The following is a 22,621-nucleotide window of genomic DNA, read 5'->3' on the forward strand; positions in this document are numbered from 1 at the left end:
TTTATTGACACTTTATTTCCCCAAACATTTTATTTCAGACATTGGGCAATTTACAGACTGTTTTTCAAACCATACACTGATTTATTTAAGAGAAATATGATGACTACATTTGCCTCTATCTTATACTCTACCATTATGTTAAATGTAAAAAAATGTAATATCAAAACTCAAATCCTGATTCCAACACCATACACATAAATATAAATAATAAAAAACAATAAGCAATAGCTGCCAGTTTTCAAGCCAAATATTGGCATGAATGATAATCACTTAATATAAATTATCACTTGAAGAAAATACATAAAATACAAAAGTAGAGAGAATTTGCCTTTAAGAAAAAGATATATAGTCATCAATGAAGCATGCACAGAAATATGAATAACTACATCATGATGTTTGCAGAGCAGAGAACAGCATTACACAGACACATGCAGTGACTACATTTTACACCAACAGTATCTTCATAGATCTTTATAAACAGGTCTCAAATGTCATGCTCTAGCACTGTACTTGTCTTCATTTCACATGTTTTTTTTCTAAACAAGGGGTAAAAGCAATATTTGGTCTCTCGAACCTTTCCAAAAAAATTATTGTCATATGTTTGTATGAGGATATGGAAATATATAGTTGACTTAACTGGATATGATGCGCTAAAAAACAGCCGTCTGAAAAAAATAAATACATGACTGCATTCTGTCAGTGTTTACACAGTGAGGTAAGTATCTGTGTATCAAAAAATAATTTCTATGCAATGCCTACTTTTTCTATTACTATACCCCAGTCAGTGTGCTCTCAGAGTCTGACCATTCACATTTCAGTATATTCTGTCACAAGATGTAGACAAAATAGTGCTGTATTGTGGATGTTTATGAAAAAAAAAAAACTGTAAAAAAGGTGACGTACCAGTAGGAGCTCACACAAAATAGAGCCTTATAATAAAAATAGAATTCAGAGCTGAAACACTGTCCAATCAGCCTACCACCCATACAAATCTGTAAATACCTAATTTAGGATTGTGAAGCAAAACCCCCAAAAAAATGTAAATGGTGATGTGTGTAATTTTTTTTAATGATAAAGCACTTTTCCCAATTCCAGCTCAATATCCAGAGATAAATATAAGCAAGCCATTTGTAGGTTGATTCCCCTGAAAAATGTTTCACAAGTTCACTGGTTCATGTAGTCCTGGAGCGCATTGAAGTAAATGGATTCTGCGTGCTGTCCATAATGGAGGGGCTTAATCATGTAACTGGGGTTGAGCTCTGTGATTCCTTGTCCCCCCCGTCCCCTTTCCAGACTATCTGACTAAAGAAACGGAAAGACAATTTTGAATATGAATTGCTATAGCTGTTATAAAATATAAAGGTGGAGATATCCCACAAGAATTTAGCCCAGTCTTATTAAATTTAAGTGAACATTGCAATGTTTTTGCAAATCTGAAATAATGTGCTTCATTACACATTGCTGCAGTTTTCAAGTGAAATGACCAGAGGGGGGCACCAAAACTGAGCAAAGTAAGGTTGCAATCAGACAAGGGTTTTAAGGTGAATTTTAGATGGAGGTTTTAATAAGTAAAACATACCTCTCTAACCTGAAACTTTACCCTAAATCTAACCAATAGTGTCCATAAAAATAAATGAGAGTTTAACAAAATGGACATCCTTACCCTTAATCGACACCTAACCCTTACTGATAGTGTTTAAAATAAAATTTAAATAAAATAAAGAAATAAATTGACCGAAGCAGTACAGTCGTACGAACTGCAGACGTATAGTTCAAAGTCCAACGCTATTTAAAGTGAGCTACCAAACAACCTAACAGTGTAGGAATAAGTGTATATCTAGGTGGGTCTAGTGTGTCTAAGTGTTAAAATGTATCGCATTTTAAATCATGCATTAAAGCAAAAGTGTTTTGATATCATAACATAGTGGGGGGTAAATCATTTAACGTTTTTATGAAGTCATAATCAGCAATTGTATTTGTGATTTGTTTGACTGAATAAAACGCACCAGATGATGTAGCGCCTCTTGTGTTCATTTCACCAGGAAACTGCAGCAAAATGTAACGTTTTGTAATGTTCATTCTATGAGACAAGGTTGGAAGAAATGTCACCAGTGTGAGGAAAGCAGCTGCTTATATATTCTTGAGATATCATTGGTTGGTCAAGATGAACAAGCTCCTCCCAAACTTACGTTTGGAATGTTGGTTTTCAGGGGGAGTGTTCTGGATTTTTTTTTGAAACCAGCCAAATAATAAAAAATTATTTTTGCAATTCTGTTCATTGACAAAAATTACACACTTCACCTTTAATATATGTATTTATGACTCAAAACATTATCTGTAATTCCAAATATGTGTTTAAACTGAAACTCTGAACTGAAACACTGCTTATACTGTAAATACAAAGATGAGATTGTGGCTAAATTCTGGCACAATATTTTGTTGCACACCATCAGGATGTAGCCTTGTTAGAAAATTGGAGGTGGTAACTCTACACACTCACACATGCACTCATACAAGAGACAGATCTCTTTGACCAGTAACATAATCAGTGTCTACCTTTGGCACTAAAGATATGAAACGGGTGGCACTATTTTTAATTCTCACATGAAACAACCAATAGTTGTTGTGCTGAACTCCATGATGGTTTATCTCTAAAAGACCCACCCAACTGGAACCCACTGCTGAGCTCCCTTTAACTTTTCTAAGGAGCCCTTGATGTTCTGGTATGCCTGATCCAAATTGTCATTTACTATGGTGAGGTCAAAGTAGTGTCCATACACTCGCTGAATTTTGGCACTCTCATCCACTGTCCTCTTCAGCTCTATGTCCTATTGGTCAAAGAGAGAAAAAAAGGCCGATTTATAGGAAGGAACAAAATAAATCTGCATTAATGGACAACACATATTGTATACAGCATGTTACTGAAGTTCAGAATAACATATAACTGCAATTTGAGCCTCTTACTGTTAGGCGTTTGGTCGCCACTCCTGCCTCGATCCCAGACCTATTCATTTCCTTAAGCACCTCAACATCAGGGGCTTTGATGAACACCACATATGGCAAAAACTCTGATGTCCTGAGGACCTTTAGGGCCTGCGGCAGAAGGATTACATTTAAAGGGATAGAAAATTCTGCTATCGTTACATTTACTCACCCTTATGTTGTTTCAAACCCATTTTGGGTTGCTGTAAGCAATTTTAGTGTTCTGAAGCTTTCACGCGACTGCGCTGCTGAATTAGCCACGCCCTCTCATTCTAAAACCCCGCCCTCCAAGACACACTGTTTTGAGACCAAAACAGAGCAAAAGACCAGCATTGTTTGTTCCTGTGGCTGTCAAATTCAACATTGGCACAATAGCACCCTCAACTGACAAACATTATGAATCATAGCCTCAATGATTTGCTTCAAATACAACACTATGAGAACGAGCAAAATTATTGACAGGTGAAAAACGGCAATGTCTGCAGACACATTTTTGTATGCTTTTGTTTATAGCTGTTACAGAGACCAGTAAAATATCTCAGGACTTATTTCAATATTATCTTAAGGGACATTTTTTGCTTACAGCACCTTTAAACATAAAAGTACATTTTAGGCAGAATGTTAGGGACTGGTAGTCTTGGTCCACATTTACTGTAATTGTATGGAAAAAAATAAGATGAAGAAGATCAAATCAAAGTGAATGGTGACTGAGGCTGTCAGTCCCTAACATCTCCTTTTGTCATCCATGGAAGAAAGAAAGTAATTCAGGTTTGGAACAACATAAATGTGAGTAAATTACATTTTTCATTTTTGGGTGAACTATCCATTTAACATGATTTCAAATCCGTTCGTTATGGAACACTACAAAAACTTTTATCTTGTCAGGGAGTCGGAGGGCAATCACCTGTGGGTTGACGTCCAAGATGCAGATGCGGCCAGCCTCCACTACTTCATGGATGGAGTCAATCTTGGTGCCATAGAGGTTACCATCATATTCACCATATTCAAGGTAGCACCCATCTTTAATATCAGCTTCCATCTTACTGCGGGATGTGAATGCATACATCGTATTGTCTTTGTCTGCTGATTTGGGCTTTCTGGAGGTGTCTATGGACAGATACACAGGCCATATGGAATTTAGGGGAGTTGTATAGCATGAACAGCCTTGTCTACTTAAGAAAAAGGTGGGTCCAAAGATGTCCTGCATTGTCCTGTATTACTAGAGATCAATACACACTGAGGTAAGACTCACAGGGAATGGTGGTGCCGTAGTGCTGAGGATCTGACACAAGCAGCTTGTTCTTCAGGCTTCGTCGGCCCACTCCTGGTGCACCTATCAGAACCAGCGTCTTTCTGCAAAATGGAGGTACTTTTGCTACCTCTTCATAAATGAGCAACTCATGCCTGTCGAACTCTGCCAGGGAATGAAAGAGTGAGAATAAAGGATTGAAAAAAGTTCGAGTTTGGTTGAGTTTTAAAAGACACAGTGGACATATGAAAGTGAAGATACTTCATACCTGCATTTTTTGTAGTCAGATACATCATTTTCTTCTTCTTTTTGCCAACCATTCCAGTACACAGATTGACTGAAATACACAGCGACAATGGCTTGCTTTTAGTTCAAGTTTTAGATCTAGTTTTAGACACTGGTTAAATACTATTAGTATTATTTTACCTTAAACACACACACATGTTGGTGCAGCTATTTGAGGACTCTTCATAGACATAATGATTTTTATACTGTACAAACTATAGATTCTATCCCCTAACCCAGTGGTTCCCAATTTTTACAGTGGTGTACCCCTTCAAACATTCAACATCCTTTCGCGTATCCCCTCTTTAACACATAGATAAAAGGTTATTTGAAAATATGTCTGTTTAACACAATTATCTTTGTAAAACAACTCTCTTATTTTAAACAGGTTATATTTTTACATGTTTTGTACATGTTATATTAATCATACACATACTGAATAAATGTCTTACCGATTGAGATGGGAATGCTAGATATGATATAACTGCATAACTTGAAAACTCCCGCATCGTGGTACGCAATAACAGCATTCGGTTCTGTGCCTGGAATTGCACATCACTGCAGGTATGGCATTACCGGCCGAATTCAAGCATCACGGGTAAGTATCTGTGCAATTGCGCGGTCAACTCAAGGTGCTTTTTTATGTCAAATTTGGCACTGTTAGCAAGGAAAAACATCATGCAACAATGTAAAAACAGGTCTCTACCTTGCGAGCAAATGTGATCGAAACTTACTGTGTGTGAATATGGAAATTATTTGGTGCTGCTGAATGTCTGACACCTGTCATCAAAGCTTTTGAACTTATACCATCAGAATCAAACTCCCTAGGCATCTAATCTTAAATAGAAATTGCGTTTTAAACTGCGAAAAAAAAAAACTAAAAAAACCTAAACTACAATCGTGGACGACTGACACGTCTGGCAAAACAGAGGAGTATTTTACATGCTATCACTTAGCTGTCACCTAGCACTGGGCTGGCGGAAAAATATACTTGTGTAGATGCATTTTTTAACTGCAAAAGATAGGGTTATTTCATTACATATTTTTCTGACCTTTATGACACAACCGTTTTGGTGTTTCTACACTAGAGGGCACACACAATTATTTTTGCCAGTGAGAAAAACATGAACTGGGTTTGAATGTTATATTAGACTGTGATTTTTTAAAGCAATTTGAATAATGGGAACACTAGAAATGTCCTCAAAAACCACATTTATAGCATAATACCCTTGTAATTACCAGTTTGTAACTTAAAAAAAAAGTCCTTGTTAACCACTTAAACCTGCCCACACCCACATACCCACATACCCCCCACACACACACACACACACACACATTGTGCTTTATCATGACCTTTTACTGTGCACATGTCTGATTAAAATAGGATTTAGGAAAGAGAACGTACACTTAAAATCCACTAGGGGCAATATACACAAATCAACCTTTCAATGATCACGTCAAACGGGGTAATACAAGTCTACCTGCTGGTGACAGCTCTACATCTCGCTTCACAAAAGCTTTCCTCTTCTCCTCCAGAAGTTGACTGGGAATCAGGCCGGCACTGCCTCCCTCTACACGACGGGCCTGTGGGTAAAAAAAATATGACTTTAATGTACATCTCTCCAGGTAATTCACTCAAACATTGTGCTATGAACTATACAAACCAGTGATTGAGAAAATATTGTTAGTTTGTTTGTTTGTTTGTTGTGTTACAAGATCAAGTCTCATCAAACAAATCAAAATGTAACTCCTTACTCTTGCTGCAAGGAAATTTAATCAAGCTTCTCTCATGAAGAGTTATAGTGAAAATTAGTAACATTTTTGTTAGTTTCTTACCCAGAACCAATCGTATCGCTTGAGAAGACATGGTTTAAACCAGCCTTTCTCAAACTTTTTTCAGTCAGGGCACCTTTCAAAAGTGCATATAATCTCAAGGCACCCCAGTGTAAAATATAATTTAAAAACACTGCATAACCCAAATGTAAATGCAAATGTCCTGTTTATTTAGACAGAACAGTAATGAACAGAGCATAATATGAACTGTAAATAACAATAACAATAATAATAACAACTTTATAGCACCTTTAAAAACACAGGTTTGCAAAGTAATTCACAAAATAATTAATCAGAGACACAAATGCCATAAAACCGTAAGAGGTGGACCGCCCAATACAAGAACCCAACAACAAATCCAGACCAGGAGAACTAAAATGAAGTGCAGGATGCAGTTAAAATAAAATAAAAAGGGGCAGACATGAAAAAAAATATATACAAAACGATAAGAAAAAGATGCATGTTAAAAAATGCACCAGAGATAAGCAGGAATGTTTTTCCATATAGTGCTTGTTTTCATCCGTGCCATGCGCATGCACACACACCCACATACACATACACCCACACACACAAACAATAATCCACAACGAGAGAGGGAGAAAGATCTACATGCGTGCTGATACGCGCTCACAAATGCCGGGGGTGGGGGTGACCACAATCAATGAGAGACGTGAGCCTGGTGCGACGCACACAGCCGCCCTGTGAGGTGTTGTTGCTATAACGCATTGCTATGGGTTGCGTCACTTGCGTCAAGTTGTGTGTGTGTCTTGCTTCGGTCTTGTGAGATGGATTTTTATGGTTAATTTTATATATATATATATATATATATATATATATATATATATATATATATATATATTATCTAAAATGAATTTACAATTTTATTAATACGTTCATATGTTTAAAAAGAAGAAGAATGTATTTATGTAAATTCAAGTATATTTATATATGAAATGTCAGATTTTTTTTTTTTTTTTTTAGCCTACGTAATTTTTTGCGGCACCCCTGACACAGTCAGAGGGCACCCACTTTGAGAAAGGCTGGTTTAAACCTCTCGAGTTGTATGGATTACTTTTATGCTGCTTTCATTTCCTTTTTGGAGTTTGAACATTTTGGACCTGACTGACATGCATTGTATAGATATGAACACATCAAAATTCCTTAAAAATATCTTCATTTGTGTTCCAAAGTCATATGAGCAAGATCCAGCATGAGGGTGAGTAAATTATGAGAGAATTATCATGTTTGGGTGAACTATTACATGAACTATCTGAGATGTACTATATACTGTATAAAAAATGCCATTTTTGCACAAAGATATTTTGGTAGTTCTAAACTGAAAAACCAACCTGCCACCAGTTCACATCCTCCTGATTAACAATATGTAGAATGTCTCCACTAGTGAACTGTAGTCCTGCCTCCTTGCAAGGGATGAGGTTGTCATTGGCAGGATCATAATCAAAATGGCACTTCACAAAAACCTGTAGAGAAAAAGGTTCAAAGATAACATTAGTCCAGATTCTCTATGCCCACAGCTATAATGCCCACAGAGTGTAAGACTTCAAAGTTACAGTCCGACTGGTATACAACTAATTTCAGAGGTCAAAATTCAACAATTATTTATTTAAAACATACATGAGAAACAAGGTTAGTTGACAAGAACTGATTCTAGGGTATACATTATATAATGATATACAGTATATCTAACAAAACATCGAAAAACTAAAATGATGAATAAAACTCAGCCTCAGTCGGTACGCCCAAGAGCCGCCGCCCACAGATCGTGCTTTTACCATGATAGACGTCTTTGCCATTTTTATTCAAAGAGTCTAATAGTGGATTGACTGCTGTCTACTGAGACTAACAGGATTCTGCCTTCCAGCTCACAATCCTGTCTCCTCTCACAGTCAAACTCATCTGGCTTTTACTGCTATGACGCTCTACTCCTTACTCTGGTCTCCATGACAACCGTGAAAGAGAAGTAGAGAAAAACAAGAGGAATGTAGGAAACAGTGATGTGCATGTGTGGAGCCATCACCATTTAAATAACAAATCTGCCCATTCCTCCTTTGTGTTCTTAATGAAAGGCTAAAAATACTCCCAATGACATACGTACATGGTATAGTGGCTACAGTTTGCATTATGATTTCTCCCACATGCATCATTCCCAGGCCAGCACGGGATCTGCAACTGCAGAAAACTCTCTAGATGTCCACAGAATTGTGGGCATCTGCACAGAAATGCCCATTAGGTAATCTGACTAATTGGATGGTGCTTTCAGCTATGTGTAAGAGTGAAGTAATTTCAACTCAACATCACACATTTTACCATGTTTACATCCATTCCACATAATTCTGCATATTTCTCCTCAAAATGGAGAATGCACCAAATGATGTGCAATCCAGATTGCCAGGCAGTGAGAATACATTGAATGAGAAATTGAACATGTCCTGTTCTTAATTTAGGAGGGGATGGTACCTGTCTGGGTGGGTGTTGCTCCTGATAACTGGGAAGAATTTTGAGCACCACACTGGCGCTGGCCTCCTGAAGCATCTCCTGAAGAACACGTGGGTCGCCACCCACCTCCTTCCCATTCACCTCCTTAATGATGTCACCCACATGGAGCAAGCCCTGCTGATCGATCATCCCTCCGTGGAGAATGCGTGCAATCACCAGCTCTCCATTCTCAATACGGAAAGTGACACCCTGACACAACAACGGCAACATGAAAACAAATCGTGTTATTAGAAACTAGTACCTGTAGTCAAAATATTCTATACCAAAATGAATAAACAATAGATCTAATACGTAAATGTCAACAAATTAAATTGTGTAAGATAGTACAGTAAGACTATATATGAATATATAATACATTAACGTTATTTTTCTTACCCCACTGGTGAATTGTACCCACCCACCCCCATTTTAAGCATAAACCGTACATATTTTTGTTAGATTTATGCTCAAAACAAGAAAATTGCCAATGGGAAAGAAAAACACAATCTTATACAATCAGTGAATGCTTACCAAGTGCTCTCCAGCCACTTTGCGGATGCCCACCATGCGTATGGCATCAGCTGGCACTGGTACACTGTTGATGGGCGGCTCCATGAAAGCACAGGGGCTTGGAGGTGGAGTCTCACACGTCTGAGAGGCCACAGAGTCGTGGGTCTCCAACAAAGACTGAGGAAAGAACAGTGTCAGTGATTAATCAGGCTTTGCATATTTCTTATTTAATTTCACACGTTTGTTGAGCTGCAGCTGTGTACCTGGAAGTGGGGCTGGTTGAGGATACGAGAGAGCTCTGCGGCAGTGTTGCTGCGATTTGTGAAGGGGCTCAGCTCTCGCAAGATGTCCTGCACCAGCTCAACGTTGTTGTCCCTCACGGCCTCCAGACGTGCCTCCTCTAGACTCTCTGCACTCTGTAAGTTTTATGCAAAAAGGTTTTTCCTTTACAAACAGGCTATACTCTACTACACATGAGTTTTTGGGTCTCTTAGACAATGGTCTGTACTGTGAAAGATAAAATTTGAGAAGAATGGTTTCAAACCTATGTTGGCATAGTTACACTGTTTTTACCTTTGCAGGACATTATAGCAACACATACACTGATCATTAAACAACATTAAAACCCACTGATAGGTGAAGTGAATAACATTGATTATATTGTTACACTGACACCTATCAAGGGGTGGGATATATTAGGCAGCAAGTGAACAGTCAGTTCTTGAATTTAATGTGTTGGAAGCAGGAAAATGGGCAAGCATAAGGATCTGAGTGAGGGCCAAAATGTGATGGCTAGACGACTGGGTCAGAGCATCTCCAAAACGGCAGGTCTTGTGGAGCAATGTAAGAAGGTGGCCTGGTCTGATGAATCACATTTTCTTTTAGATCATGTGGACGGCCGGGAACGTGTGCATCATTTACTTGGGGAAGAGATGGCAGAAATATTGCATCATGGGAAGGAGCAGGCCGGCAGAGGCAGTGTGATGCTCTGGGCAATGTTCTGCTGGGAAACCTTGGGTTCTGGTATTCATGTGGATGTTACATTGACCACATACACCCCTTCATGGCAATGGTATTCCCTGATGGAATTAGCCTCTTTCAACAGGATAATGCACCCTGCCACACTGCAAAAATGGTTCAGGAATGGTTTGAGCAATATAACAAAGAGTTCAAGGTGTTGACTTGGCCTCCAAATTCCCCAGATCTCAATCCGATTGAGCATCTACGGGATGTGCTGGACCAACAAGTCCGATCAATGGAGGCCCCAGAGGTCTTGTGTAGTGCATGCCTCGACAGCTCAGAGGTGTATTGGCGGCACGAGGGAGACCTACATGATATTAGGCAGGTGGTTTTAATGTTGTGGCTGATCATTGTATATATTATAGCACTATAATATAAATTCCATTTTTACGTTGATGCCAGTAGACAGTGTTGGGTAGATTAATTGTGAAATGTGATCTGTACTGATTACAAAATACACAACTAAAGTTTTAACCAGTCATTTTTAGATGACACTTTTTAGGTAATCTAATAAAATAATTTTTTACTACTTATTGCATGTTATGGTTAAAGTCTAATTTATGTGTTGATCTCATTTGAATGTTATCAAATGTAAACCCTTTTCTTAAACATTAGTAAGCATGAAATTAAAATCAATTAGCTTTTTGTCAAAATCAAGACTGATAGGTAATGTAATTAATATGTAATCATCTAGATTAAAACAGAGTATCTGTTATCTGATAGAGCATTTAAAAAGCTAATGTAATTTAATTACAAGTACTTAATTTTTTTAATCGGATCATGTAATTCACATTACAAGTACTCCATTATTTACCTAACACTCCCTATATAGCAAGCTACATGTCTTTGGGTAGTTAACATACTGTATGTAAAATACTTTAGGGAACTTGTCATGCTATACTCCATATAGAACTATTTTAAACAGCATTTTGCTATCTTGTTTATGAGAGACTACACAGACTATTTGTACTTAAAAATAAATTTGTAACACCACAGGACCATATAAAATGAACAAGTGAGAGCAAATAGGTTATTAGTGACCAGTCACAGCACCTAAAATATACACTTTCTATTACACATTCAAATACACTTTAACCTAAAATCTTAATAAAAACATTTTCAATAACATGTTATACATCAACTGCTCATACACCAAACTAAAAGCCCACTCCCTCAGTTCTGGGCTTGAGCATTATACATTATACTCTGCTTCATTATATTGATTAACTGCTTGAATGGAAGTAATACTGAGGCTGAGATTGAGGTGTCTGTAATATACTGAGATGCTGGGGACTGAGGAATTGTCTCATGCAGAGAGAAAACTGACCACTGGACTCTCCATGATGCCCTTGAGGAAGATGAGGTCCAGGTCATTGGCAGTGGTTGAGCTGGTGCTGTCACTCAGAGTGTCCAGCACCTGTGGCACTGCTGCGGAGAGAGAGAGACCTGATCAAACATTTGGTTCGGAGTTTACATTTACATTTTACATTTATGCATTTGGCAGACACTTTTATCCAAAGCGACTTACAGTGCATTTATTACAGGGACAACCTGGAGTTAAGTGCCTTGCTCAAGGACACAATGGTGGTGGCTGTGGGGATCGAACCTTCTGATTAACATTTATGCGCTTTAGACCACTACGCCACCACCACTCCTTAGTTAAATATTTTCAAATATATAGCTCAACTTATTAGCATGTGTAAATAAAAGATGAACTTTGCATATTTGAAGCAGTGTTCATCAGACATTAGCTGGAACACTGTATTTTTGTAAGGGCATTAAGAAAGGTTTAATTCATTAAATACAGGCATCATCAACACACAATATGAGGCTGGTTCTGTATAATGAGACTTAAACATTACAGCTGCCATTAAATAGTATTTATCTAGTGTCATTTGACTGGTAGAGTAGGTGATATTATTTAATTGGTTTAAACTATAAGACTGACCTTTTGCTGTAAATTACAGCCCCTTAATATTATCAACTGTAGCGAATGAGTTTTATCAGAATCACACATTATTTATTAGCAGAAATTGTAAGAAAATGTCAAGTAGATTTCAGGGAATGAAATTATTGAAGCTTGGCAATCTCTGCCAGCCATCTGGGGCACAAGTGTGCCTATGTTTATAAGTACAGTATAAGGAAAAACTTTACCACAAACCATCAAATTACCTAGAAACAATCACTGCAAACAATCAACTGGAGTTCAATGATCATCATCTCTGTGATTCACCAGCTACGCTCTATCCAATTCTGGCACTACTTCAAATTCTTGGAATGATTTAAACAAGTTTCTATTGTTGACGCCAGAAGCACAAAACAACAGCATGCAGTACCGATGCTGAACCTTCTGTATTAGTCCAAAAATAAGATCAAATACTTAAGATGAAAGCACAAACACAGGAAAAAACATATGTTAAGTAATTTTTCTGATCTTTACTGAATTCTAACGTATGCTGTAAATGCAGTGATTTTTATTTATTTTATTTTTAGCTTTTAATAGTATTAGACTTACCATGCTCAGTGCTGGTGGCTGCCACAGGCATGGTGGTTGAAATCTGCGGCTAAAGAATCAGAGAGAGATTTATTACATTAATATTTAACACTACCATTAGGAGTAGATGGAGTATGTGTGCAAGAGGGTAAAGTAGGTTGGAGCAAATGAAAGATGGGGAATGAAAATACATGTAAGACAGGATTATATTGCTGCTGGGATCCTGGGGAGCAAGATGGAAGGGAAAAAATGTGGGCATTCAATAGTGGTTGCTATGACATTGTTATAAAAAGGCTGTAAATTACTTGTGTTTACTCAAGAGATTACAATGCCTTCATTACGTAAACTTAAAGAGGGATCTTCCCATGGGAACATTATCTGCTCCTGGTTTTATTGGCATAATGAAGATTTGAGCTCAAATATTGGAATTTATTCCCAAACAATTCCTAAATACATGTACACCCGAGAACTGCTTTCACATGCACCGTGTGACGGAGGTGGTTGCTATAGTGATGCTTTTTCTCCCACACATTATGTAGGTTATAAGCTTAATGACTGGTACTTCCTGGAAGGATAAAACAGCTGACTAACATTCCAGCATCCAGGAAACAGATGAGATAAAAAACCATAATGATTTCAAAATGTTATCAAAAATCCAGACTATTGCAATGCTACAACTACTTAGCTGTACTAAATGCATATGGGGTAAAAAACAAAAAGGTCAAATAAGCGTACTTTGCTTTCCCTATATGAAATCCTAATGAGCTGCATTTAAAAATGACTTTCCTGTAAGGACTTCAAAACCTTTGACTGATTCAATTCACTTTACTATCTAAAATACAGGGATGAGTTTTGCTGGGCCATTAAATAAAAAAAAAATGTATACAAAAAATTATGAGTTGGTTTTCCTGAGTCTTTTTCAGATAGGGTTTGATGCAATGCATTATCTATGACCTAATTTGAAAATGTAAATAAAGCAGCAATACATAAGCAATGGCATTGCGATGGCCCTTTGATCAAGTGGCTTTCTGATACCAGTGTGAACGTGTTGTTTATGTAGCTCTTAGATCAGTCGTAGCAGGACGGAGAGGTCAGACTGCACACGGATCTCATTCTCACACTGTTACTTATTCACGATCATGACAGGGCTCAAAGTGATGCTGCTATATCGGGATGACTTGGGGTGACAGTTCAGGCAAACACAGACACTCATATGAAATCTGAGTATATTTCACCCAGCTTATATCCATCCAAAATAAACATATGAGCCAGAGATGCCGGTTCAAGAGGGAGAGAGAGAGACGCACACAACCAAGTTGCATACATGTCTGTGTTTGTTTACATTTGTTTTAAGATGAGTTTCTCATTAAAACGTTATGTTTACAGTTCAGCTGGTTCCCGCCTCCTCCTTGCCCATCCATGAACTGTTACAGCATTTTCTATGATGAACATGTTTTCAATTGCTGAATTGCAAAAGTGATTTTGATTATTTTATTTTTTTCTGAGGCCTAAAGTAAAAAATGTCATATGGTGTAAATGTCCGGAGACAGTAAAATAAATAAATAAATAAACATCAGTCTCAAGCTGAAATAAAAAAAAAAAAAATAATGCTGAATAATCATTTAGTATTATTTCTTTAAAAAATAAGCAGTAAAACAATTTTGCTTTAAAATTTTAATCTTTGAAAAAGATTTGTCCACCAAATCAAGACATGTGGTGTAACCAACATTTATTTTGCCAATTTGTTGTCATGTATCAAAAAAAAAAAAAGACAGAAAACACACAACTAAGAGACTATCAAGACTGTGTGAAGTTTAAATAAAAAAATCTGATATTTTCACATTTCTTATGAAAAGTATTTTTTTAAATATGTTTAAAAACTTTGTTTACGCTTTCATGTCTTCAAGATGCACAGAATGTATTGTAATAAATTTCACTTGACAAAGTCATTAAAAAATAATTTTGGAGAAAATGCTATTAATGTTTTTGAGAAATGTATAAAACCAACATGGACACAAGATTGCATTTCTACAAACTTGACATGTGTTTTAAATTTGATTGAACAAAGATTTCTCATTTTTATCACCCTTAATAGTGATTAATGAATTATAGCCAAATAAAGAATCCAAAACAGTATATGTGGTAAATGTATGAAGGGTTTTGTAAAAAAAACAGCATGTTTCAGACCTGAGACAAAGGAAATGTAATGTCTAAAGACACTAATGATTCGAAGAGCTTCTGAGGAGAGCCATCTGAAACTGAAAAATCTACAAATATTTTGACATCAGTGACATCTCCAAGAGCTTTCAGCCAATCAGCAGGAGATGCTCAGCCTCAATATACCTGCTGACATATCTGTGTTTTGTCCAGGTATGAATGCATGCTCAGCATCTGGGTGAGATTCCCTTCCTCCATCCGTTTGTAAATAGGAAGGATGGTGAATTTATCATTGCTTGGCATCTCCAGAACCCCACCCCCTTCCACTCCCATACTTCCTGCAGACCCCTCTGGGTCCCCTGTGCTAATGACACCCTGGTCAGGCCCAGCCCACATCACATGCAGCCATGCTCTCCATCTGCTCCTATAAGCAAGAAAAAAGCATGACCCATCTGTCTCCAACACACAAATAGGTCTGCTTCCCCTTTAAGGAATCATGCCGACACGCTGACACTATGCCAGATTATTCTGTGCTTCTAATCACCTGCTTTTGACAGCTCATAAATATTCATGTATGTGTGTGAACACTTTCCTAATCTGCTATTGTAACATTGCCATTCATGTTTTCTGTGCACTCTTCGAACACAAAATAAGAGCATCACCAGCAAACATTTATTGGAATGTAATATTCCATAAACGGTATAATTCCATTATGCTTCATATGAAATATACAACCAAACAGACCATCAGGACAAACCATTCAGGCCTCTGGATATACACTATAGCTGACTATCCAGCTTTTTTATTATTATTATCATAGAGTAAGCAATTTCTGAAAATGGACAGCTGATGAGCTAAACTCAAATAAATAAATGTCATTAATGTCTGCAGGTTCACGCGCACCATTTCACTCTTCACCATCAACATGGACACACGCGAGATTCCAACAAATATCTGATGTAAGATCAAATTAACCATTCACAACTGTACTTAAATATGATGAATGAAAGAAAACGATGCTGACAGAAAAGCCTTGAACCTTAAGGTTAAAAATAAATAATGAATTTATATTAATTCCTAACCACATAACAACAATACGACGACAACAAACATATGGTTAAGAATCGACTAAACAATTTTGAATGGAAAATCCTGAATAGAACATAATTATACGTAAAACGACAACATCAAAATGACACACAAAACTCTTAAAATGAAACGTATTATAAAAATAGGCACTAACCTTTCCCGTATCTTAAGCGCCTTGTTACGTTGTTTTGATTGTGTGAGGCGTCTTAACCGCTACAAAAGCATCAAATCAGCGTCTAGCCATTGCGTAGACATAAAGGGGCAACACTCAAACGGCTCAGTAGGTGGGACCCACGAGTCTATTAAATACTATAGGCCCGTGTGCCAATAGAATGTTCTCGACAGCCCGCAAGCTTTAAATTTACATAACAGCGCCAATCAGATGGATAAGACTCGAGAGATATTTTCTTTTAATAAAGCATGTTCAAAATGTTTTAAAATCTGTAAAGAATCCCATGTTTTAACCATATTTGTTTACATCAGTGACCCAAAGCCTTAAGTAAAGCCCTAGTTTGAAATTAACTGATTTATATGTGCTAAATTATACGGTTAAAGGTTTTATAAGCAGTTCGTTTTTTTCCTTCAGGTCTTATGGGTATCATGAGACGTAAGATCTGACATCATGTTAAAATTACTCATAAAATTATAGTAATTTCCGTTGAAGTAGCATGATTGTCTTTTGTGATCAAACGAGATGTTATTTAATATTACATGAGTGACATCTGCTGGTCATTTGGAGCCAATCTAATACAGTGACTAGAACAAGAGAAAGAAGTGTACTGAATTACTACTATTCATGTAGTAAAATATATAATGGACCAAACATGTTTAGAATAAGCTGTACGACTAGTGCATTGTAAAAAAATGTAGATTGCTCCAGAGTTGGCCAGATCAAAGTAGTTCGGTTTTTAAAACAGCTCAGATTCACACATTAATATGAGGCTTTAATTTAAAAGTGTCCTTTCCTTTCTCTGTGTGACAAGGCCTGTTCAAAGAACACCAAAATAAAATTAATCAGCTACAAATATCATCCAATATATGTTTAATGACATAGAATAATTTACATGGTACAAACAGAATAATCTCTTTAAGACACAATGAAGTATACACATTTCCATTTCTGTCGATAGCTTCTATTATAATATTTTATGTACAATTTAAAATTATATGTTATTTGTTCTGTGAGCATGAAAGTAAATGAGGAAAAAGATGGCATTTATAAAGAGGTGAATTAGGTTATCTGATGGTGACTGGCTCTCATATGGTTGTCTGGAGGTTTTCTGTGGGTGGCACAGGAGGGCTTAGCTCAGGATGGTCAACACCAGGGGGGTCACTGAACTTCACCACATATAAGAGTCATCGTATCTAAAAGAGAGGGGTATAGCTGTTAACTGAATAGAAAAATCATTATGTCTAGTTTTCTCTGCATATCACTTATTCAGTATGTTTACACTGATAAGAAAAAAATTAGCTGACATTGTGACAAATTTTAATCAGAATCATTCAATCTTGAAATTTTCAAAAGAAAAACAAACTCTCAATTCGACCTCATATAATCTCTTGTTAATAGTTTTTTCCATAAGTCTTTTCACATTATCCTTCGGTTGGTGCCAGAACATATGGGTTTTTCTCATTTTCAATTAGTAAGCTTAAGCACAGTGGGATTTCTTCTTTTTTGAGGCCCAATTAGTGCTGTTAAATGTCAAGGTCTCTCAGCTATTCTGCATGCGTCATGTTCCCAAGCCCACTTCCTTCTTGACGGACAGAAAGAGGAAGCCTGGGGTCCCATCTGTACCCTGATTCTTCAACAGGTGTGAAAAATTCACAAGTTGTTCCTCCTTCCAATTAACACACAACCCATCACCCTTCATGAGTGTGTTCCTCAAGGATTTGAGGAACTGACAATGCATTTTGGGTGTATCATCGTCATGACTCTTACATTTGTTCATAAGTTCTCTGTTAGCAATTCACATTAAACTGAATTTGATTCACCTTAAAAAAATAATAATAAAAAAGGGGTTGAATGCAAAGTCTCACCTTGATCTCTGTTTGTGCTCTGTGTCATCTCCATACAGCAACTCTGCCATCACATCTTCAGAGGTGGACCTTTTTCCATACCTGAGTGGAAGAAAAATTACAATTTATTCTCTCATTACTTCAATACAACCATGTTGCTTACCTGAGAACATTTTCACTTATTGAAATAATGATCTCACATTTCTAACACAGTGAGCTCATTGTGATGTGTGAAAGTGGAGAAGTGAAAAGATACAGTAGGAAGAGCCAGTCAGCCCACTTTATCTGTCAGTCAACAGTCACTTATAAACAGACTTTTCACCCCATATGTTGTCTTCATAAATCTAATTTAACAATGTTTGTAGACCACTTGTCAGCTGAATGTGCTAGAATCATATCACCTAGCAGACTCTGACATATAGGGGAGAACATAACTAATAATTGTAATGGGTACCTTTCAATGATCATACATATAAAGTACAAAGAAGGAGAGGAAGAGATCAAAAGTCACACTTCTTAACTTTAGTTTTAGAGAAGTCTTGGAAGAATTGGTAAAAATTGTTTAGATGCGTACCTCTGTATACCTAAGACAACGGATTGCTTACAGATTTCTTTCTCTCAGAACAGCATCTTTGAGATGAATAACCAAAAAAAAAAAGGTAAAGTGAGGTAGTGTAGAACTAAAAAAATGTATGTCATGCTTAAATTCCTCCTCAGTAGATGCTTATGAGCAACATAAATGAGTCTGAGACAAACCTAATGTGATAGTTATTTCTGATACATGACTTCTGCAGAATCTCACCTTCTCATTACAGACCCTTTGTAAAGAGGCCAATATTATTTTAAAGCAGTCATGACCCTGTGCCCAGCCATAAACACAGAGTTCCATATTTTTCGTTGCTTGAACAGTCAAGTCGTATGTTCTCAGATATTCATAATAGGTCATACAGAACCCTTCATTGTTTTCATTGTGACTTGTAACAGACAGTGCTAGTTTCTTTTCTTTTTTCTTTTTGTTGTTGGTGTCATAAAGCTGAAATCAAAACTCATTGTCTGTGTGTTAAATGTCAAATACCTGTTATGAGACTATAAATATGTAAATGTATTTAGTACAATAGGGCAGGGCAGAGAAATGCAGCAATCCTGATAGCCGAGTAGCCTCTTCAATCTCATAGGTTTCTCACAGGTGCATCTGTTTAGGTTTTATCACTAAGATTTGTTATCTGGTCAGCCTTTGGTCACTTTGGAACAATTTATTTGATTTTCCAGACATATAATGAGATTTTAGACACCAAAAGTAGCCTACCAACGGGAAAATATTTTTATTATGGTCATCGGTGTCTAAAAGGTGGGCGATAGAAATGTTTTAAAGACATGCGTATAGTTACAGGTTAGGTATGTAATACATCGCATGTCATGCTTACCTTTGTCTCGTGATAAGGTTGATGTAATGTCTCAGCGCAGTGTAATAATTGGCTAGCTCCTCCGGTGGTGCATCATCTCCAGGATTCTCTGGTTTAGGCGGATACGCATCCACAAAGGTCCCGAGAGACAGGAGCACGCACAAGAGGAGAGTAGCGATGACGGTCCAGGGCTTCAGCATGACGGCCATCTGAAAAATTGAAATTAAATTTTTTCTCCTTGCACAAAGTAAGCTCATGTATTACGGTTAAATGAAACGGAGTTTTATAAGTCGTCTGTGAATAGACGAGGAAAGCAAGAGAGACAGAGAGAGAGAGAGAGAGAGAGAAGAGAGAGAGCGCGCGCAACAACAGGTGGAAAAGGATCATTTTGATTAGCAGAATTGTACAGTATAGTCTATAGTACAGTGTACTCAACTAAACATGAGACGGCTTCAAACTTAACAGGGCACCTACAAACTCATTATAAATTATGTAATTTTGGAATTCAGCATTCTTTGATAGAACTATTATTCTGATAATCCAAAAGACTAATAACTAATAAAACAAATAAAAGCATTTCATCTTGAGCATCATAAATTATTACTGAAGACAACAGTATGTTTAAAAGCACGCGACGAAAAAAGTTGAACTTCTATGTGTCTATTGTTTTATATTGCTAACATTATTCTGGACTATTTATCACTTTTCCAGTTAATTAGCCTAGAAGTATGAACTTGGACAGTTGTTGGAAACATGGAATAGCTGTCCATGGTCCTGAAAGCGATCGGTTACTAAAAATTACATTCAAGTTAACACGCACTCTAAACGTCTGGTCTTGTGTCCGTCTTAAAGTGTCTTTGCGAAGCTTCACAAAATAAAACAAGTTTTTGTTTGCCAGCTCCACAGTCAAAGTTAAGACAAAGAGTTGTCTCGAGACGCACTATTAACAGTTGAAGATATTTATAATTTTACCTGACAAGGCGCCTAAATTAACGCTGCGCTCCAGCGTCGCAATGGTCAAAGACGTTGGTCTAGCGTTTGCGTAGGAAAACTTTAGAAAAAAGAGCGCAGACGGACACAAAAACCATGATAATCACTTGCAAACAAACGATAAAACAAACTTTCAGCACCTTAAGGTAGGGTTTGGGTATAGCTGTTTCTATGGATTGTAAACTTGCAGTTTCTTGCTCCAATGTTCTTTCTTTCTTTCTTTCTTTTTGCACCACGGTTCTTTTGGGAGGTCTTTCCGAAATAAGAAGTTGTCCACTCGCGGATCTGTCCTATCCAACCCGCAACTCAAGTGCTTTATAAATGGTTCTGCAGTGCGTAAAAAGGAGAGGGGCGGTGGGAATGACTGGAGTTCTGCTCCGACATGACGTCCGACGTCACTCATAAACACATTAGTAGCTTAATACAACTCACGCGACATATTTCTTTATGATTCATGCTCATGTTGTTAAGGCAGCATGATAGATCAATTACATTATGCAAATGTGACATTATTAAAACCAATAAAACACATTCCCCTTCTAATAACTCTTCAGTCAAAGCTGATATTGGAAGGCCTATCATATGTAGGCCTATTTTTCCCTGAAACTTTTTATTAAAGGTATATGTAGTGCTCCCAAAAATGAATGTCTCACATTGATACCATCCCAAGTGTATGACTTGCTTTCTTCTGCTGAACACAAACAAACATTTTTTAAGAATATCTCAGCTCTGTTGGTCCATACAATGCAAGTGAATGGGTACCACTTTAAAGCTCCAAAATGCACACAAAGGCAGAATAAAAGTAATCCATAAAATTGTGGTTAAATCCATATTTCAGAAGTGATATGATAGGTCTAGGTGAGAAACAGATCAATATATATATATATATATATATATATATATATATATATATATATATATATATATATATTTACTATAAATAATCCTCCCTGCCCAGTAGGTGGCAATATACACAAAGAATGTGTATCGCCAAAAACAAAAGAAGAAGAATGTGAAAGTGGAGATTGATAGCAAAAAAAAAGACTTAAATATTGATTGGATTCTCAACCACACTTATCATATCACCTCTGAAGACATGGATTAACCACCGGAGTTGTTGAGATTATTCCACGTTCATCACTTCTCACCAGAGTTTACGCTACGCCTACGTCATATGCCGGAACTCGACTTTTTCGTGAACTCGAGGACAGCCAGTGATTATAGTTCCGATTACCGGAAGCCAGTGATTATAGTTTATAAAGTTATATCTATGGATATTTTTCTTGCAAAAACACATCACTTCACTTCAGAAGGCCTTTATTTACCCCCTGGGGCCGTATGGATTACTTCTATGATGGATGGATGCGCTTTTTTGGGCTTCGAGATCTAAGATACCATTCACTGCCATTATAAAGCTTGGAAGAGCCAGGATATTTTTTTATATAACTCAGATTGTGTTTGGCTGAAAGAAAAAAGTCATATACACCTAGGATTGCTTGAGGGTGAATAAATTATGGGATAATTTTCATTTTTGAGTGAACTAACCCTTTAAATTCGAGTGGCATTCAATATACAGCAAAAACACCAGAGGATGTTCCATACAAGGTTACCTTTTGATTGCACCGGCCAATCAAAAGCCAAACTCGATCAAACGAGCAATCATGTCTGCGGCAGTTTGTGCGGCTCATCCCCGAACTAATTGACCTTTATGAAGTTCACAACTCAGATTACGCATTAGGTTATAGTGTCGAAATGTCCAGTCAAAAAAGATGTAAGTGTATTAATTGCATTATATTAGAAAACTGTTTTCAAAAAAAGTATTTGTTCTTGCGGAAAACACATTCTGCAATGGCCACTTTGTCATATTTGTCGTTGTTTCTTTATAATTAAAAAAAATTATCCGTTTTGATATCATTTAAAAAGATACACATCTCATCTGCATAATGTTTTATTTAAACTTGTAAGAAGATAGTGGTAAAAAGAGATGACGGAGACTCGATATGGATCTGTAATATTAAATCTGATTTCTCTTCCGTAGTAGTTGCAAGGTCCCTTAAGGCATAAATAATGAAACTGAATGAACTGCTGTCTGCCAGG

The 22,621-nt window shown here is 37.0% G+C and overlaps 2 protein-coding genes across 2 annotated transcripts; both read right to left on the reverse strand.

Moving 5' to 3' along the window:
- Window positions 1-23: 23 nt before the first annotated feature.
- On the reverse strand, window positions 24-16,350 carry mpp2a (MAGUK p55 scaffold protein 2a). The gene is made up of 13 exons (XM_052131586.1): window positions 16,270-16,350; window positions 12,891-12,939; window positions 11,703-11,803; window positions 9,619-9,771; window positions 9,377-9,532; window positions 8,828-9,055; window positions 7,699-7,830; window positions 5,998-6,100; window positions 4,500-4,568; window positions 4,235-4,396; window positions 3,887-4,089; window positions 2,965-3,093; window positions 24-2,828 (listed from the first exon to the last, which is right to left on the reverse strand). Exons 2-13 carry the CDS (start codon window positions 12,919-12,921, stop codon window positions 2,652-2,654), a joined length of 1,644 nt encoding a protein of 547 aa, XP_051987546.1. The 5' UTR covers window positions 12,922-12,939; window positions 16,270-16,350; the 3' UTR covers window positions 24-2,651.
- Window positions 16,351-17,188: 838 nt separating this feature from the next.
- pyya (peptide YYa) lies at window positions 17,189-20,798 on the reverse strand. The gene is made up of 4 exons (XM_052131599.1): window positions 20,665-20,798; window positions 19,556-19,743; window positions 18,153-18,233; window positions 17,189-17,480 (listed from the first exon to the last, which is right to left on the reverse strand). The coding sequence occupies exons 2-4, from the start codon at window positions 19,741-19,743 to the stop codon at window positions 17,456-17,458; spliced, it is 294 nt and encodes a 97-aa protein (XP_051987559.1). The 5' UTR covers window positions 20,665-20,798; the 3' UTR covers window positions 17,189-17,455.
- Between the last annotated feature and the right edge of the window lie 1,823 nt (window positions 20,799-22,621).

Source organism: Xyrauchen texanus, chromosome 8 (genome assembly GCF_025860055.1).
Source record: "Xyrauchen texanus isolate HMW12.3.18 chromosome 8, RBS_HiC_50CHRs, whole genome shotgun sequence".
NCBI lineage: Eukaryota > Metazoa > Chordata > Actinopteri > Cypriniformes > Catostomidae > Xyrauchen > Xyrauchen texanus.

What these genes read in the sequence shown, in the direction of transcription:
- pyya (XM_052131599.1), bottom strand. Translation starts at nt 19,743, where the DNA reads ATGGCCGTCATGCTGAAGCCCTGGACCGTCATCGCTACTCTCCTCTTG. An exon ending in AACCTTATCACGAGACAAAG is followed by an intron (nt 18,234 to 19,555) that starts GTAAGCATGACA and finishes TCTTCCACTCAG; the next exon opens with GTATGGAAAAAGGTCCACCT. An exon ending in GAGCACAAACAGAGATCAAG is followed by an intron (nt 17,481 to 18,152) that starts GTGAGACTTTGC and finishes CCTCTCTTTTAG; the next exon opens with ATACGATGACTCTTATATGT.
- mpp2a (XM_052131586.1), bottom strand. Translation starts at nt 12,921, where the DNA reads ATGCCTGTGGCAGCCACCAGCACTGAGCATG. An exon ending in AGCAACACCCACCCAGACAG is followed by an intron (nt 7,831 to 8,827) that starts GTACCATCCCCT and finishes TTTTCTCTACAG; the next exon opens with GTTTTTGTGAAGTGCCATTT. An exon ending in TCTGACTACAAAAAATGCAG is followed by an intron (nt 4,397 to 4,499) that starts GTATGAAGTATC and finishes ATTCCCTGGCAG; the next exon opens with AGTTCGACAGGCATGAGTTG.